The 19991-nt window shown below is 37.5% G+C and overlaps 1 protein-coding gene across 12 annotated transcripts in view; it reads right to left on the bottom strand.

Annotated features, from left to right (window-relative positions):
- Positions 1 to 19991, bottom strand: part of LDB3 (LIM domain binding 3) — a 116148-nt gene that overhangs the window by 4783 nt on the left and 91374 nt on the right. For 7 of the 12 annotated variants that reach the window (XM_039553729.1, XM_019286648.3, XM_039553730.1 and 4 more), the window contains 7 exons: positions 18440 to 18547; positions 14575 to 14622; positions 11778 to 11905; positions 6131 to 6431; positions 4734 to 4914; positions 2416 to 2536; positions 989 to 1104 (listed from right to left, as the gene is read on the bottom strand). In XM_039553729.1, coding sequence (XP_039409663.1) covers positions 989 to 1104; positions 2416 to 2536; positions 4734 to 4914; positions 6131 to 6431; positions 11778 to 11905; positions 14575 to 14622; positions 18440 to 18547 — 1003 coding nt within the window. The remainder of the gene's footprint in view (positions 1 to 988; positions 1105 to 2415; positions 2537 to 4733; positions 4915 to 6130; positions 6432 to 11777; positions 11906 to 14574; positions 14623 to 18439; positions 18548 to 19991) is intronic. The other 5 variants (XM_019286655.3, XM_019286652.3, XM_019286650.3 and 2 more) reach the window with 2 other exon arrangements.

The following is a 19991-nucleotide window of genomic DNA, read 5'->3' on the forward strand; positions in this document are numbered from 1 at the left end:
ATTAACAACATATAATAAAACTATCACTTCCACAGAAAACTGGGTAGCTAAGGCAAATTAACAAGCACAAAAGAATATTAAATATTCAGAGAAAGTGTCTTTATAAGTGATCAATATTTATAAGTGATTAAGAGCTGTTAGCTTGTGAAGGAAACTCCCTTAGTGTTTCTTTGTATGTTAGAATTTCCAAAAGACCTCAGTTTTCACAAGACACTTTTTTGTAAAGCTAGTTTAGCTTCAGATATTTATAAACATTTCTATACTTTCAACTATTCTACCTAAATTTTAGACTAAAACAAACATTAGAAATTGTCACTGTCAGTTTGGTGTGACCAACATACTGTTTTTAGCTAATTAGAGATTCTAGGTATTATTACCTTAGGAATAATATGTTGCAGAGCTGCTCAGTGGTATTAGAACCAGATGAAAGTACTGTTTATCATATGGATTTTTCTGCTTTGCGTGCAGAGTGTGGGAATATGGCCACACTCTAGAGCTGTGTGCACACCACAGATTGAAGAGTTTGACCAACTTCTATGCTAATTACTATTCATGCTCTCTAAACAGACTTCTTTTTGCAAGTTTCAACAAGCATTCAGCATGGAAATCCAAACTTCACTGCTTTGTAAGTAAGATTATGGTTATACTATTCAGTATGGTGTTAATTTATTTTCAGTCTTGCTCTATCTTTATTTGGCAAACACTGGAAAGAATAACAGCAGTAGTGGTTTGTATTGCTGTATGTACTATCTAAAACTAGATGTTTTATTAGAAAACACTCAGGATGGTCAAATTTCATAATTCTAGTAAAAGTTTACGGTGGAGAAGAAAGATTACTCCCATCCTTCTCCAAATGCAAGTAAAAAATGAAATTCCATCCCTCTGCATCCTTAAGCATATGTTAGTTATTCCTGCTTTCAGGTTTTCTGATGTTACCACACAATTTAGGAGTATAAAGGAGTGAGATAGTATTTGATGTAGAACCTACAGCACAAATGAAGCAGGTGTCATGCCAAGTGTGTCCAAGAGCTTCAATGAATTTATCTCCAGCTTCAACAGGATAATCACAGCCATGACATTTTGTGCTGAACAAAGCAATATAATCTAAAACAAAACAAGAAAGCAAACTTAGAATAAACTCTTAATGTAATCCTATTAAGTCCAAGAGAAATAGAACATTTCCAGACAATGAATGTTTTGATTGTTTTTGTTCAGTTTCCTACTACATTTACTGAAACACTCCTACTGAAATTTCCTTCTCTTCTTTCATTATTTAAATACAAACTCAGTCCAGAACCCCTATCAGTATGACATTTATCATCACAAATGTAGAAGACAAACAAAAAATCCATGGAATTTGAAGTTATGTTTCTCACATTACTTTCAAATTAGCTTTAATATATGTGGAATCTATTCATAGGACAAATATGGTTGTACAAAAGAGTCTAATGACAAGGGAATGTTACAAGTTTCCATGCTTGGATTAATGTTCTTTCTGCATTAAGAGAGAACATTATGGAAACCCCACAGTTGCTGATTAATACAGCTTTACTTTATCAGGTGTGATTTGGAAAGGCTTAACACTGAAAAATATTAGTGGAAATTCCAAAGGTATATGGAATTCATGAGAGTCATTAGATGGTATGACAAAGTATCCAGTTTTAAAGGGTACTTAGTCAGTCATGTTGTATGGTTTTTACTCTTCACCAAGAGCTACTCTGACTTGTAAAATTTGAATTGCATAACCATAAGGAAGGAATCACCAGAGAGAAGTAGGCCAGGAGCTCACTGAATGCACAAGGGGAATACAGAGGGAATACCACTTAAACCTTAACTCCTTCCTAAGTATGTCAGGCAACTCATTTGCATGGCAAGTACCATTTTGGGAAAACACGGCCTTTGCCTTTCTTAGTTGGCAAGAAGCAGTTTGTCTGTTGCAGCAGCCAGGAAGCAAAATCTGCACTACCATGTGTTGCACATCTGTGCAGAGCTATCTTTTCAAAAGTGTTGGTTGAACAATTCTAGGGTGAGGCAGCAGCATCGGAGGTCATAGCTCCAGCAACTCAGGAGAGAGATTGTGGGCAGCCCTAGAAGACTAATCTTTCATTTCTGATGAGCAGAATACACCAAGGAGTGGAGTGGAACAGGGGAAAATGTGTAGGAAAAGAAAGTATCATAAGGGAAAGAAGTGAGGGAAGGCATTGTGAACACTGAGGCAAAGACCAGTGCTCTGCCATTCTCTCATATAAACTGGAGCAAAATACAGAGACACAAACACTTGAATATGTGGAGAGTGGAAACATAATCCATGCTGGATGGGTAACTGATACTATTTTGTTCGTCAGCTGCTCTATTCTTACGTTCCATGGACATGAAGCACACGATTACTGTGCAGACCTGTCAGGATTGCCATACCTTTCTCACAGTAAGGTTCCCCGTCCTCCATGTGGAACAGGCTATTCCCAAATGGCTTCTTACAAGCAGCACAGACAAAGCAACTTGTGTGCCAAGTCTGTTTTAGGGCATGCATCACTTCCTGTAAAACAAACAAACAAACCAACAAAAATCTCCAGCAGAATAGCCAGCCCTGCAACTTCTTCCTGGAGAACAAACACAAGGCAGAGATGCTCTAAATTCTTCCCCTCTGTATCAGCCAATTCCCCTCCTCAAAAGAAAGAATTATGACAGAAATTGGGCTCCTTTTGGAAAGAAAGAGGAAATAGGACTGCAAGCTTTCTAGAACAATGTATTTGCCAAAGTGAAACAACATGGTTCAGCCAGCAGTTTGTATCAACATGCCCAGTCGCTGTTGCAGGAGAGATTCTGCACAAAGATTCTGATTATTTTCTCCTTTGTTTTGACACGACCAGTATGAACTCTTCAATGCAAGAGTATGATTTGTTAAATAAATTTTAGTTTTTCTAAGACCAAGAGTAAGTGGTGTAAGTCTGTTGTTTCAAAGTAATCTAGATTATGTAGTAATTTCTTTACACTTCTTACAAGAATGAGTCACAAACTGAAAATCTTTTTAAAAAAGGAAAGGTTCTTTTAATTTATGTGATTACTAAAAATGAATCTGCATGTCTGTTCCTAGGTCATGTGTTTATCACAAAAAGCCCTAATTCTGTGCAACTGATGTTCTCTTAAGATGAGCACATCTAGATTTCATCAGCTTACTTCTGTCCCGTATGGAGAAATCTCTATTACTGCTTCATTCTTTTGTCATACAGAAGCCATCCAAGTCCAAAAGCTGCTGTACTGGGCTCTGATGCACAGCTACTTGCTAATTTGTCAATCTTACATGTACCCAGGATGATGACCGTGTATCTCTGTCAAATAGTCCAGATTTCAAAGGGCCAGCTGCATAACTGGTGTAAATTAACTTCATTAACTTCAGTGAAACAGCACTGATTTATACCAGCTGAGAATCTAGATCCTATTTTATGTTGCTTCCAATTATACACATAGACTTGGATTCTCTTTTAAAGATTGTTTTTAATGTCCATTGATTATGGCAAAATGGAGTGAAGTCCTCTTCCATGCTTTCAATCGAGTGAATAGACAAAATAGTCTAATTTAGATTTGCCATATATCTCATTAGAGAATCACCATTTGAGATTCATTAACTTCTGATACTGTTTGCAAAACAACTATCGCTGATAAATAGGTTTGGATCCATTTATGAATCTCAGTGAGGTAAGAAGCAAAAATAGCTTGAGAAATCTTATTAATATAAATAGAGGCGGCTGGCATCTTTGCTATTTTCCTGATGAAAATCCATAATGGGAAACTGATTTGTGCCAGCATTCATTAGGTAGGTTAAGTCAGCACTCTGCTATAAATTACTACTTCTGCCGCAGCAGCAAATGAGACTTGGTTGGAGCCAGAGCTTCACCATCAATGTCTGATGCTGCCACCCCTAATTGGCAGTTGCAGAGAAGAGCATCTGTAATGCCAACATTTAGACAGATGTCAAATGGTGGCAGCTAAGCAGTGGAAAACCAGTGTGGGACTCCTTGCTTCTTTATTTGAGAGGATCATGTCATACATTCACTACTACTGCATGCATAAAAACACTGCTAAAATTACTGATGGTATTCCAACCTCACTACCATCTAAGGTATGTGGAGATCAAATGAAATTGTACATTTACTTGTACACGAGTCCTTTAAGACAAAAGTGGCATGTATTTTTGCCTTTGTGGAATTCAGATCTTTGTATCTATTCTGTATTTCCTTAACTATAAGAAGCCAGCAGAATTCCTCAACAGCTGAGCTGCTAACTACCAGTGAGTTGCAGCAAGAGCAGTGGGCCTCTTCTCAACATCACTGATTTCTCCACTGAAATTTTGACTAAATCCCATGTAAGAAATAAAAATGCAGTTCAAGTCTCTATTATAAATATAAGGAACAGAAAGATAAAAGTAAGATAATATGTATCAGATAGCAAAGTACTATCCAGAAAGTGCTACTTATTTTACACTCAGTGAGATGGTAACTGGATTACATATTTTGTCTTTGAGCTCAATAAGGTACAGAAATATCCAAGACTTCAGATGGATAAAAATTATTATAAAGTAATAGGTTTCTCATTCTGAAATATTCAACAAGCTGGGAAATAAATCTTAAAAAGACGGAATAATAAAACATCTACATTGACTGCTTACAGTCTAAACTAGTTCACTATTTCAGGGATTCATGCAGTTGCAGAAAGGGTTAATCTTGTTCTCTTACCCCCATAATCTTAGTGCGGCATCGGGCACAGGTTGGTGCAAAGAACTGTTCATAGCAGCGCTCACAGTACACACTATTCTGCTCCTCCACAAAGCACATATCAGCCAAGGATGTCTTGCAATAAGCACAATTGAATTCTTCTGGGTGCCAAGAGCGACCCATGGCTACCAGGAAAGGACCTCTGGAAACAATCATAATGATCTTATTTGTATTGCAAAAAAAAGATGTCATGACCCTGACTGCAAACCCACTTTGTCAGACACCCATGTACAAGTGTAAGAAGCTACTTGAACCACGAGATACATATTAAAACAACATTCAGAAGCCCGAACAGAAGTGGTCTTTTTCAAGACCATTACTCAAAACACACTGCTAATTGGTTAAAACATTTCATTATTGTTTGGTTCCATACACTGCATTTACAGACAACCGTTGGAAAAATCAGTTGTTTTCATATCTGGGTAGCTGTGAGTGGTCTTAGCAAGCAGATGCAAAGACAAGAGTAAAAGGCCAAAGGCACAGAAGATAATGCTACTATTTGAAGCATGAAATAACAGGCAAATTTCCAGCCTTACACACCCACACCTCACAACAGCTCCTAAAGTCTCCTGCTTTCTTTCCTTCTGAGAGCACTGCATGTGGCATGTTCTAGAAACGTCAGACTATCAGGTGACAACTCGCTGTTTCATTATGTGGCAAACACATTGAATTCATTTTGGTGATTGACTCTGGTGATTCTAGTTAGATACAGTGATTATTACTGGAATATTTCCATTTCAGATTATATAAAGGGCAATAATCAGCAGTTCCACATCACCAAACCAGCTCCTTTTAGTGGGGAAGACTGCCATTAAACATGGATTACCTGAAGTTGGATAGCAGTGCACAGGCTAACAGTAGGCACTGGTCCAGCAGAATGAATTGGGAGAGGAGAAGGGAGAGGCATGCTATGATCACTGGTAATAGAGTATAGGCATTATCTTTCTCCAGACACAAAAGCAACAATTACATTTGGCTGCTGTTCCAAAATGATGCCTTGTTCCTTTTCCCTCCACAATCCCTCTGCCCCCAGCCCCCCAACTCTCCCAATGAAGTTGCATGAACCTCCTTCAAAGGATTACCTTAGGATCAGAAACCTGTTTAAAAACAAGCAGTGATTTGCTGCAGCATCCAAGAGCCAAACAATTAGCATGTATAACTTTGCAGTGATAAAAAGTGAACCACACAACAACAAAATGAGCTCTGGAGATGTTAAATTAATGAAGCAGACAACAGACATCCCTGCTGGGTAATTTAACAGAGTCTTAGGCTCTGGTACTGTACATTAATGTACAATAACCAGTCTCTCTAATACTTTTTTTCCTGCTTCATCCCTCTTCAAAGGCCCATGACCTTACCGAATGATGCTGTTACAGTGCCCACAGAGGGGGGTTCGGCTGCTGGCTGGAAAACGCTCCGCCCTCTGAACTGTTCCCCGGGCTAATGCAGGGGGCTGGGAAGAAGTTGAAACTGGAGACGGGTAAGCAGAAATTGAGGCAGGAGGTGGCACTGGAGCACCCCTTGGTAGGATGTGCTTTGTGACAGTGGTGGTGGATTTTCCAGGTGCAAATTTCTGGGAAAAGGAGTCATCTGTTACCCAGGGAGGGCGACTCGCAGGCTCCGTGTTGGCAGGGGTGTAGGAATGAACTGGTGCTGGCGCTGTTTTAAGTATCCCAAAAGAAACCAAGAAGGATTTTAAAGTCTTTTTCTTCTAATGTCAATACAGCAACATTTACCAGAGGGTACTCCATGACACACATACAATAAAAGCTTCAGATGATACTTAATTATGGCCTGTCCCACTGCTGCTCATTTATTCTGGGCTAAAGCCAAAGGTACCAGCACAATCACTGACTTTTAATCCACATGCATTACAGACATCACTGCCTACTGGCTTTTACAGATTTTATGGAGACCATTGTTAAGATCATCTCTTCATTTTCTAGTAGGAATGGATATGACAATTCTGTGATAATTTCAAAGACTGACGTATATTCTGTTCAAGACAGGTTAAAAATAGAAAAGCCAGGTAATACAGTAAAGTTTTAGACGGAATTCTCGAGAATTTCAATAAGTTATGCTTAACTTTTGATCTCACTATATTAATTAAAACACAACATTTTTTACAGGTTTCACTGTTATCTATCATTTGTAGGCTTATTCCTAGGTTTTTGAAGAAAAACAGGCTCCCACAAGGAACACAGAGATAGAGAGCACTGGAAGCAATACTGAGGGAGCCAACTCAGCTCACATGACCAGCAAGATAAAGCCAAAAGCACTTAGAGGAAGGCCAGACTTGCGGTTATGACTGATCTCAGTTCGGTTCTTGGCTCTGCCGCAAACTTCCTGTATAACTTTGAGCAAAGCAAAGTGTCTCTGCGCCTCAGTTCCTGTGTGTAAAACAGAGTATCATCCTTTCTCTCTTCCACCCTTTGACTAGCTCATAAAACCTTCAGTGCAGTCTGTCTCCGTGTTTGTGTGCACCAGGCTCTAATCTTGGGTGGAGCTTTATCACATTAAAATAAGCAGGAACCAGGGCCTGCACATACCGACAAGTTTTCCCACTGCCCTGCTCTTTTCAAAACGTCAGATCTTGCATTATGTAGGACTGAAGTTACTGCCCAAGAAACAGGCTCACTTTGCCAAGTACAGGAGCACTAAAAGCAGTTTCCCTTTGCAAGGAAAACAAAGTGAATGATTGAAAAGAAGCCTGGAGAGTTGAAGTGTTTTGCCCAAATGAGAGAGCACGGATTTGGGAACAGAAGCCAGTTCTCCAGCAGTCTAGGCAAACATTCTGCACAGCAGATCCCAGCACCAAGAAAATGACCAAATACAACATGCACAGGTTTAAGGGGCTTGCAGGTAGAAAGGTATTTCAGCCAAGAGGATTCTGAATGTAACATGGATCTTTCTGAATAATTAAGTGGTGAGGAGATTATGTTCGACTTAACACCCGTCCCTTAACCCACACCCTGACACATAATAACTTACACTGATTATTGGCAATTTGCAGGTGCTTAAAATGCATATATATCAACCCACTGTGATCATCCTTGGGACCTTTTTATTGAGGTCAGAGTTGAATCTAGTGCATTTTCTTGATAAAAATTTCTTATGGTACAACATCAACAATGTTTCTGCTTCATGAAACTGTATCCCACCTTAGCTTGAGGCTTTTTTTTTTAACTTGGAAATGGTAAACAGTATTTAAAGATTTCAGAACAGAATTTATATGCAATCTCTTTAGATCCTGAGGCTGTTGCTATTTATGTATTATGGTATTAAGATAGGCAAAACTAGAAGTTAGTATTTCATCTCTAATTGGTGAGTTCAAAAGGCTCCCACCTATGAGGTGCTCTAATTAAGTAAGGTGACATCTAGCTTACTTCACTACATTCTCTCTATCTGCTACTTCTTTCACCCTATCTTTTCTATTTGCTGCAGTAAAATAAAGAAACAGAATAAAGGAAAGTAAAATAAAACAACAAAATAGGATTTTTTTCCCCAGTTACTAAAAAGAAGTACCAGAGGAATTATTGCAAAATGACAAATGCTGGGTGTTTGCTTCTGCTCTGAGTTCTCTTTTCAGCTGTTATAATCTAATTTTACAGGCTTGATTTATTATAATACATTTTCCCCCTGTGAACAAACTGCAATTACTATTGCTTCAAAATAGTACCACTGCAATGTATTAGAAAGATTTCACTACCTTTGAGATTTTAGCAACTGTTATTAAAAGGGAACTATCTTATTTTCTTAGAACTACATCCCTAAGCTTATATGAACAACTATTTTGTCTTAGTAGCTACTGCCATATGCATTCACCTTGAACGTTTATGTATTTCAAAAAGTCTTCCAACATACATGCAGCAGAAAAAAAGGGGCTGCTAAAAAAGTACTAAAAAAGTACTGAGATTCAGTATATCAGAGAATATATTCTCAAAATAACAGCATTGTATGAGTTGACTATAACTGTTAAAAAATGAATACTTCAAATAATTCAGTAACATAGCCTCTATCACGTTGTTCCTCTCAGCCCTCACATTCTCTTAGAGCAGGAAAGAACAAAAGGACTTATTGTTATCCTGAGAGAATGACAGGAGAAGAGGTCTCTCTTAACAGCAATAGGAACAAGCCAATTCCTTGCTTCTGGGGAATTTGGAATTCTCCCCCTCAGCTCTTCATGTATGGTCAATGGTTATTTTCTCTCCAGACAAAAAGGCACATTACTTTACTCATTTACTAAAGCAAAGATTTACAGTCTCAAATGCTTTGGTCACACACTGACCTGCACCGTGAGAATATTTTTTCTTTTTTTTTCCTTTGTTAGTGGATCACATAAGTGCTATTCTTTAGTATTTTCAGTAACAAATGAAATTAACAACCACAACTGATTTGGCTTGTTCTACACTTAGTGGCCACATCCTTGAAGCCCAAAGTTTTCCCATATACTGGTACAGATGATGTTTTATAGGGAGACACTATTCTTACTCAGGGGAACTAAAAATGAAATAATGGTGTGGAAGCTGCTGTTTTAGTATTGAAGATGCTTAGGAGTCAATGTAAAGTTCATTAAGAACTGTGGGAATCTTTCTCCCAATTCCTAAAAGAGTAGATCAGGCCTTTATGCTTGACCAATTTTGCATACACAAGTAGGCCCAGATGGACTTCGGGATTTAAAAGGAAAGATCTGCTTTCTGACGTTTAGGTATCATGTTACTTCGTGGTAAAGAACTGGTGTAGGAGTTACTTGGGATATGTGAAAGGCTATCCTAGTCTGGGAAAGCCTACGGGAAAGGAATACCCAGGTATGTTCTGCCATCTAGTGGGCCTTGTTCAGAAGAGAAGTCTACACTCCTTTTAAAAATTGGGTTATGAAATTTAGGGAGAAGATTTCAGAGTTCACAGCTTTCCCTATTGGAAAAAACTAAAGATCTTTAGCAGCAGAAAATTTCCCACCTGAGTTAGCTAAGGGAAAGTGTAGACTGTGTGATAAATTCCACCTGAGCCACATACTCAACAATGCAGTTTCATTTTGAGACTTGTTTCAGTTTGTTTGGTTTTTTTTTCAATCTGACAGATTAAAATAGCCTTGTAAATCCTCTCAGTGACTGATTCAGGTGTCTCTATATTTGATATATGAGCCTGTTTATTAATCTGGAAGTTTCTGCCCCACACTTCCAAGGGAAGCCAGTCAATTACAAAGTTGGGTGAGAAGTTTTGTAACTATCTTGGTGGTTTGTTTCTAAGCACTATTGATTTTCCCATCTGTGACAGGAAATGCCATTTCCTCCATTTCTTCCCAAGCAGCAATTTCCTATTTGCTCAGGACTGCAACTGTCTTCGAGGCCAGCTCAGGTTCCAAAACCACTCTGAAGTGCTACTACATCAAATATACAACCCTTTAGAAAGGTACCAAAACAAAACCCAAACATCTTCACTAAAATCTCTGTCTGGAGTTTCTCTTGTACCTGAGTCACTTTAGGGTTCAATTATGAAGGTATTTTAGAATCCCTTACTGGATATTTCAAACTCTAAACAGTAAAGGGGGACTTTTTCTTTCTCTGCCAACTATTTAAGCCTTTATTGAGGCAATGAGGCTCAAAAGCAGCAACATAAGGAATTGCAAAGGAAAACCAGCAATGTAAGGAATTGCAAAGAAGATACCCAACCCAGGAGAAAACAAAAGTCTTTCCTCTTAATCCAAGTTGAATCCAACAGCCAGCTTTGACTTTACCAGATCCAGCCAATGACTGGAAAGAGCTGCAGATATATTTCTGCAGCAGGTTTGTATATTGAACTGGAGTTTATACCTCCCCAAATGAGCACAGGGCTTAACATCAGTCAGTGTATTCAGGAGGTATGTTGACTTGCCACAGTTTGCTCTCTTCTGCATTATAGAAATAAACCTGCTGTCATCATCTTTTCAAGTCAAAAATAATAGCATTTGCCTTGAGTGAGAACATGGTATACACTGATGCATTAACCAAAAGCAAATGAGGAGAAGCTGAAGGTTTATTTACTTTGAGACCCTTATATAGCTCATGAGAGCTCTGACTTGACTTTTTCTACCTTTATGTCTCAAATATAAAGATCAATTGATTTGTCTGTCTGCTTCATGTCTAACTAAAATTCCTATGTTTGTTTAATTTCAGTAGATCCAGAAATAGAACATTACAGAAGACAGAGTTTAAGACTGTTAGAATTCTTGGCCTTTTCATATTTAATTGACTGTAAAGATATAAATCAACTTTTTAATTCTCTTGCCAAGATCAGAAAAACCTTAATTTGAAACAGAACTACACTTAGATTTATATTGCTGCCTCATTTAATTCATCCAGTTTGAAGGTTCACATTTTGGTCATCAATGGTTTTAGAAGTTCAGTCCATTTGTAACACGTTAATACCAAGGGAATTTAAATAATATCAAGGAGCGTATTTTCCAAATGAATGAGTAACCAAATATATTCCTTCAGTTATTAGATCTCTGGGAAACTGAACAGCATTATGAAGTGCTTTAATACCTCATTCTTCATTTCAAATATAAGCCTAAGTTTGAGAAATTCAGTATATATCTTATCTATTTTGAAAATATATCCTACTCAAGCAAACTCCACTTATTTTACCTCCTTCCTGAACTGTGCATTCTTTAGCTATTTTATCAATTCTCTGGTGTCACTGGGCTCCTAATTGGATACACTGTGTTATTTTTCAAATGTATTTCTTCTGAAAAATCAGGCTACACATTCTTTATTAGACTTCTCCCTTGCTTTTATTTTTCCCTCTGTTTGTTCCACGTTTTAACTCTGAAGCAGAATACAAATACAATGTAATCCTTAATCTTCAAACAACCTGAGGCAAAACTAGCAACATTTAGTTCCATTTATATAAATATTTTCTGATATGTCTGTGTCCAAAATGCGTGCTCTTGACATTTTCTTTTTCTAAAAGAAATGTGTGAGCATTTTTTTTCCAAATCTTTTCAGTACTTTGAAAGTTCCTTACCTGGCTGGTAGACAGAGGGCTTTATGCTGGCAGTAGTAACAACTCTCATTTTTGAAGCAGCAGAAGGAGCAGGACTTTCACTGTAGCTTCCAGAAACTGGCATTGGTGTATATGACTGGGTTGTGTTTCTAAAAGCAAAATGTAGGTGTGAACAACTTTACAAACAGCAAAAGTTTCTGATCATGAAGTAACAGATCTGGCAGCATCCAGGGAACTCCAAGAGGAATCTTCTGTGAGAACTACAGAAAGAATGCTGTGAGATTCATCAGTCTTTAGCATTGCTAAGGAAGGCTTGGACAATTCTTTGGAAAGAAAAATTAGTCAAATAAGGATTTTAACTAATAGCAAGTTTGTGATTGCTGTTACAGAAAATAGCTTGCTGAGGGAATATGACAAATTTGAAACTCTCAGTTTAACACGGGATCAGACTTCAGAAAGCTGCATACAAAGTTTGTGTTTTCTGTTCCTCTGCAAACAAAAAGGCCTGGTCTTGTCTAAGATAAATCAATGAGGGATATCTGGACTTTAAAATATACTTGCCCAGCACAATTACTGCTATTACTACAAATGCTAATTAGTGTTTATGTACTGTTATACTCTTTTAAAAATATTGTAGTGACCTTTAAATTTTTTTCTGAAACTCTTTTCCCTATTTAGACTGAACCCAATATTTACATTAATCTTCTTGATGTTCAGATTCACCCTACAGAAAAAACATATGATATGTAATATTATGATGCACTTCATTGCATTCTTAGAATAAAAACACTCGCTCAGGATTCCAAACATCAGTAAGAAGCAGTTTTTCTCTATTTTATGGCTTAGATGGTGATTCTCAGTTTGATTACAATAACACATTAAAAAATAGGCCTCTTCTATCTGCCAGTTACTTGGGATTATTCTGTTTGCAGTGTTTGTGCTTCACAGACTGCAGAAGAGCATCACAATCAAAGCAAGCAAGAGAGAATAAAGAAGTACAAAGAAGGGAAGCAACAGAAAATGAGATATGTGCAGTAAGAAAAACCTACTCACTACAGAACATCATTCTTACTCACCCTGAAAACATAGTTTTGCTTTCTTTTTCCCTTCAGTTTCACTCTCCCTATGAACCAGATCCCTGTGTATTTGTGCTGACAGTTTAGGAGTTATTTCCATAGTGGGTTTGTCTATAGGAAAACATCTGTCAGCATATGAAAAGAAGCTTTGCCAGACTATTGGTCCATCTTGACTTTACTTTCTTTAACAGTGGAAAGAGATGCCATCTGGAGAAAACACTTAATAATCTTACATGGCAAACCCAGCAGATGTCTTCCAGTACAGGTAAAAAACATTCTGAGATGGAAACTTTCAATTTTGAACAAAATAGACCTGTCCTCACAACATGGCTTTTTGCTGCTCTGACAATGTTTCTACTATAGATCTAGTTTTCATAGCATTGCTGCCTCAGGCTAATTTATTTTGTCTATTTAGCAAAAGCTAGAAACTTAGCTATTGCTACAATGGCTATAGCTAATTATTTCTGTACCTAGTCTAGGGCTTAGGGCTGGATTTGGGTCCACTATACCATGAGTGAACAGGACTCTCCAAGATAAACTCTTTTAGTGGGTTTGTATTCACTGTAAATTCTGTTGTGAACTGTGCTGTGATTTTGTAACTGCCAAAGCTGTTCTAAGCACAGCAAACCTTTTTGTTTTCCATTCTTACCATCTATTTCCTGATGATACCTCCTCTGTGGTGCCTAAGACAGCACTGTGCTTGGGGTCACTGGACAGAGGCCATTGCTCCTACCATAGCACAGGGACACAGACACTGTGGGCACACTGGCTTCACACACAGCTTTCAAAATGCCATCAGCTAAACACACCATCTAAAGACTTGTCCTTGTTTTAAAATCTGCTTTTCAGGGTAAACTAGACAGCTCAGTGCCCAATATTTACAATGTGGGTTAAAAGATTTTAAAATAACGTGTCATAGAGCCTTAAGCTGAAAATGTCATCCAGTCAGGAAAGTCTACTCCCAGGTACACAGGTCCAATGGTTAGAAAGACTCATCTGAATCTCTCTTAATGCACAAAATAAATAAAGAAGGTCTGAACCAGATTAGTAATACTTAGACATACATGAAGAAAAATGGTTATTCAGAATTCAAGTGTTTCCCAAATGTAATATCACAGTAAAACCATACCACAGATTTCCTTGTGTTCAGGGAAATGAAGCTGAAAAAAACAAAAACACCCCCCCCCTCCCTCCACCCCATTCATAGTACCAAAATCATAGCAAAATTAAAAGAAGCACTGAACCCTATTACATGTGCATGAAATGTATTAAATACAGTAAGGAAGATAAGAAGGCTTGTCAAAGAGAAATAAATGGTTACACTACGTCATTAAGGGTTTAGTGAAGTTAAAGATTCATCAGAATTTCTGCTGATAGAAGAAAACAAAATAGCATGTGAATAAAAGAACCAAAAATAAAGAAACTAGAAAGAAAGAAGGAAATTAAGAAAGAATAAAAAGATGTCATAAGGATCAAAGATGCTTTAATGGATCAAGAAGCACTGGCATCTCGAAAAGCAGTGAAAGCAACCTTATTGAATTTATCGGTAGCAGTCAATGGCACGTGACAGGCAGCAAATTAAATACCATCTTTGAAAACTATTAGTTGTCAGAAAAAGAAAGAGTAAATATTTTTAAGCAGATCATTTTTATGTTATCGCTTCACTAGATGCCTACTAGTAGCAATAAACTGGTTTGTTAAGTGCTTTTAAGGTAGAGTAGCTGCACAAAACATTTTTATACCTCTGCTTTGACTGGTAGCTGATGGAGGTGGAAGAATGCCGGTTGAAACTAAAATGAGACAAAAGTTGTATTTGAAAAAAATATACACAGAAGATTGGGATATCTTGTCCTACCATGAATTTCCTATGAATGAGAAGTGCTCTTAAGTGCTAAAGTAAACAACATGTACATATTTATAATCCTATAAGATGAGTATTTCATTACATTTTGTTTTCTTATTTAAGCTGGGAATCACAGTGAAACCTGAAGAGTGGTAGCATCAGTCAATGAGCTGAGTATATTGTTCCATACGTCACTCTCATCTGGTCTTGTTATTGGACTGTGGAACTCCAATTATTTTTATTAACGCAAAAAAATAAATACGAGGGATTTTTCTCAGTGTCATAAGTTAAAATTGCATCAAATCTGAAGAGCAAACCTCGAATGAACCAGAGGCCAAAGATCAGGGAAGTGCCCCAGCTTATGAGGCAGCTCGGACAACCCCACAGAAAGGACAGGCTGGCATAGTTGAAGTAAAACCATTCAACTTTTGCCTTGCAGAACCTTTCTACTGTTACAGTGTCTTAGGTATACAGGTAGATTTTTTTTTTCTTGGGGAAACAGCGTAATTTCAGAACATAAATGAGTCATTTATGCAAATACAGGAAGTACTTGAAAGCCTGCACAGTGTATGATCTGAGAAACACGAGGATTCAGAATGAACTGAGCTCCTGTCTGCAGGGCACTGCAGGGCTACATGACATCAGTCTCATCCCACAGGAGCACAGCCCACATTTCCCAGAATCACCAGGAGTCTGCCTTATGCCAGTTATTTTCCTAACTTCTGGAGAAGAGTTTTTCTTCCCTTTATCATGGACACAGCGCTTGGATTAAAATCTCAGGATCAGAGAAGCTACACTTGACTTTTAGAAGCATAATTGTAACTCTTTCCATTGTTTCTCCTGGTTTTGCATTCCCAGAGTGCTGTCTCATGGGGTGCCCTGCTTTAACCCTCTGGATGGAATAACCCATCCCTAAAGAGCTTCAAGCTTATTTAAAACTCTCATGCTATGCTTGCTTCTTTTAAGTAAGATTGTAAGTGGAACAGGTAACAATAAGTCAGATTTCACTGCAGATGTAAAAGTAAGAGTAACACAATCAAGTAAAGATTAGTGATTTACTTCAAAAACACTCCTGTTTAGGAAGGAAGGTTTTACTCATGTTAAGTGTTATGCATATGCTCACAAAAGCAATGTCACTATAGAACTGGATCTACTGAAGTTTAAAATCAGATTTAAATAGTTAAGGATATTGATCAAGAAATCCTCCTGTGTTTTCTTGGTGAATCTTTTTAAAGCATCTAAAAGGAAAAAAACCCCAAACACTGGAATAATGGTGGTAAAATCTCAGCCTCATCCACCTGAGAATATCCCCATCCTGTAAAACAGTATTGTAACTAAGTCATCCATATTTTATTTTGAAATGAAATTATATTAAAAGCTCAATACTCCTCTGGTATATGTCAAGCTGAAACTGGGTTTTTAAGTCTGTATTTTGGCATGCTAACACACTGCTTGATTTCTAAATTAAAACTATCAGATGCTCAAAAATTTGAATCATAAATTAATTTAGAAGCCAATTTTAGTCCCTTATGTTTGAATACACTAGCTATAATACACAACAGTTTTTAAAACAAACATGGAAGTAGTGCACCAAGATAAAGAATCTATTCCAGCTGCAAGACAGTCATCCAAAATCAACCAACCAACCAGAGTTTGTTTCTTGTACCTGATTATCAGGGAACCAAATTTTTACAGGTCCTACAAGTCTCTGATTTGCAGTTATGTCCCAAGGCTTGCTGAAGCAAAGACAGTAACATTTGCCTGTTGGTAACAGCAGGAAGCAGATGACAGCATCACAATTGCGTCATCCATTGACAAAGCAGCCGTGTATAAAGTTGATATGCTGTAGGTCTTTTATCTGTGACTGAAATCATTGCCAGGTGCCAGCAAGAGGTTTTAGGAGTCTGATTAAAGCACTGCTTTCTGAAATGAACAGCTGTTTTTCCATAGTTTCAAAGAATCTTTGAGGCTGAAAGAGGTCTGAGAAAGAATCTCATCTAACCTGCTGAAAGCAAGGCCAGCTCTGAGGTCAGCCCAGGTTGCTCCATGTTTTAGCCAGTGATGTCTTGAAAACCTTCAAGAATGGAGACACAGCCTTCCCAGACAACCCACTTCCTTTCAAAGGGGCAGGAAAAGGGGCAATGGTCTATGCCAACCTAATTTACTAATTTACTTTCAATTCAAATGTCTCAGTACCTCAAGGTCATCTTTTTATCCTCCTTACTCATTAAAATTTTGTTTCACACTGATTAGTCCATATTGGTACGTAACTACAAATGAGTTTATAGTTTCTAGGCCTCACACTGCTTCCCTTCTCCCATTAAATGGATATGAAATTTAAGGGAAATGGAAAAAAGCTCAGTCAAGAAATAGCATTAGGTTAGCTCTATGACAGACATGCAAGTAGTGTCAGCAAGTACTGGCTATCTTCGTAGTAATTTATTAGCTGTTTATATGTAAATTATGCATAATTGCTGCTTAACTTGTCCCTGCCCATGAAACTAGATGATCTTTAAGACCCCTCCCAGCCCAATCCATTCTATGATTCCATGATGTCCAAGGCAGGAATGAAAACACAGCTCTTATGAAAGATTTAGATGGGTTCTAAGATGTAGACTGATGAAACATTAATAGATGTGCTCTGTCTGGCCAGAGTAGTCACCAAAGCTTCCATTTAATTTCATCTTCTGACTGATGGAGACATTTCAGTCTCCAGCTGAGAGAAACCCCAAAATCAAGTCTTTTCTGTAGCTCAAGAGAAATAATAGGTTTTGCATGCCAGTGTTTAATCAAGCTCAAATATGCACAGTTATTATTGCTTAGAAAGCAAGGAACCTTACCTGAGTCCAAGGGGCTTCTTGAAACTAAACTTAAAATTGGTGTACTTCCACTCATCAGCAGTTAATTTTATTTCTTATGTTTTATCAACTCCATACTGGAATTACTTCCCCTGTGTAATTCCCATGGCTGTGAACAGAGATGTTTACATCCTAAAACTGAAAACTCTTCTGATGTTTGTTCAGTAGCTATTTCATTTTTGCATTGGTTTCAGTGATGTGAAGCCAACCAAACTGCTATTAAGTACTGCCTGTGCCAAGCACTTAACTGTTCTGTGATTCTCTTGAGAAGGACCATTATACTTGGTGTGAAGCCCTCAAACTTGTGCACTTTGTCCATTTCAAATATCACCTTTGGGTAATTCCTAACTATTTTTTTATATAATGGTAGGAGATACATGGATAATTACAGTCTCAAATGTATTGCTGATTTAGTTTTTCACTGTTTCTGAAGACTGTGTTCAAGTGAGTCTTAAGATCTACTGCTTTTTCCTCTGTTAGTGTTGTTAAAATGGTATGAAAGTAGTGAAAAGGCTTGGAATTGAGGCAGTACAGCAGCACTCTCTCTTTCTAGTGATTCCTGTGATCCTGTGTTTTCACCAAGAAAAAAAAAGGTCCATCATTCTCACCCAGTGTCTCTAGACAAGTATTTTCATTTCAGGATGGCAAAAGCAGCACAAACCAACCAGCTAAAATACCTCTGTTCCAAGAGGACCTTGTGGTCACATATCCTACATCTAAAACTCTGTTGTTTCCTAGCTGGGTTGTCACATGGAAGATAAGGAAGGGGCTATTGCTTTAAACACATCGTGCTTTTCAGTGGTCTCTGCCAAGTCAATCCCTTCAGAAACTGAAAACCGCATATCAGAGAGCATAATACAAAATCAAAACAAATTAAGTTAAAAGAAGAGAGCTTTACAGATATACCTAGACTGAGATGAGATAGCAGATGAAATAGTGGAAGCTGCTAATGACATGTTCTTGGGCGCATGGAAAGGCTTAGGCTGGGAAAGAGAGCTGGGGGCTGCAAGAACTCTGCAGAAGACACATAAAAGCATGAAAGCATGAACAAAATGATTTAACAGGGACACAAATCATGTCATCAGAATGAAGCTCTGGCAGGATTCAAATACAGGAAGACTGCTGCATAGTTACCAGGAACAGGTTTTCTGTAGCATACATCTGCAGACTTACAGAATAGCACAACCAAGCACATTCCTACAGAACACAAGACAAAATGCACACATTATGGAAAAATTTTAAAACCAGACTCTATCAGTAACTAAGGAAGACAATATTACAAGACAGGACCTTTGTCAATGATACATGCTTTTATCTGAAAGATCTGAAGATGTTTGAGTCTAAATACAAGATAAAAATTTTACTATGCAAGCAGTCCCAGACAGAAGATTGTCCTATCTAAAACAGAAGTCATCGGAATGATTAGTTTAGTAGAGGCATTTTTCTGTTTGAAGCAGATACTAGGTAATACATGTTCTTCATGCTACAGTTTCAACAAATGGATAAAAATTACTTAAACCTTATCATTATTTCATGTGCAAGTACTTCACAGCCAGTTCTGAATTAGAGCATAATACCTTATTCAAACCTCCTTTGCTGCCTGACTGATGGATTTTCTTGCACTGGAATAAAACCACTGCATTCTGGTAGGTCATGGTTAGGTAAAATCTGACCGAAGTGAGAAACTAATTAGTTGGTATATGTACATAATGCAAAATCAACTAGCAAAAATTAATCAAGAAGCAGAGCCAAGACATTTCCAATTCCATTTATACACACATAAAATATGGTACCTCTGAGGTCTCAATTATTTAAAATAGTTTCTATTACTGGAAGTGTGGCTTTCCTTGGATTTTTAAGCATGCTAAAATATACATATTTTCAGAATATTCATGTAGCAAACCCCAAAGATAAAAGAATATTATGTACCAAAAGAATTCACTCTTACTACCTCCAAAATTACTGTAATGTAAGTGACAGCTGTATAAATCCCACACATTTCCACACAAGCTGTCTGACAGCTTTTAATATACAACTGTAACTCCCACTGTGCTACAAGTGTTAGGAATGCATGTCCTTGAAACTTACTTCACCTCTAAGGCTAATTCTCATTAGGAAAGAAAATATTATATAAATCCAATAGAAATTAATTGACTTAATTTATAGAGCAAGTCAATCATCAAATGCCTACCATGTTTTACTGATATCTGCTGTGATACAGTAAGCACAATCATGAGATTAAATGACATTTTCTAATCTTCCATTTCTTGTTCTACTGCAGAAACACCATTAAAAGAATCTTCATTCACTGTAACTATCATGAGGAGTTGTTTTGGTTTTATTACAAGTGGTGTAAAAACATTTCTAATTTTAAGCCTAGACTCGCTTTCTGAAAATGGAGTTACATTTTTAGGGCAGTTTTATTTTGCAAAGTCTATGCAAACATGAACAACATACC

This window comes from Corvus cornix, chromosome 6 (assembly GCF_000738735.6).
Source record: "Corvus cornix cornix isolate S_Up_H32 chromosome 6, ASM73873v5, whole genome shotgun sequence".
Classification (NCBI taxonomy): domain Eukaryota; kingdom Metazoa; phylum Chordata; class Aves; order Passeriformes; family Corvidae; genus Corvus; species Corvus cornix.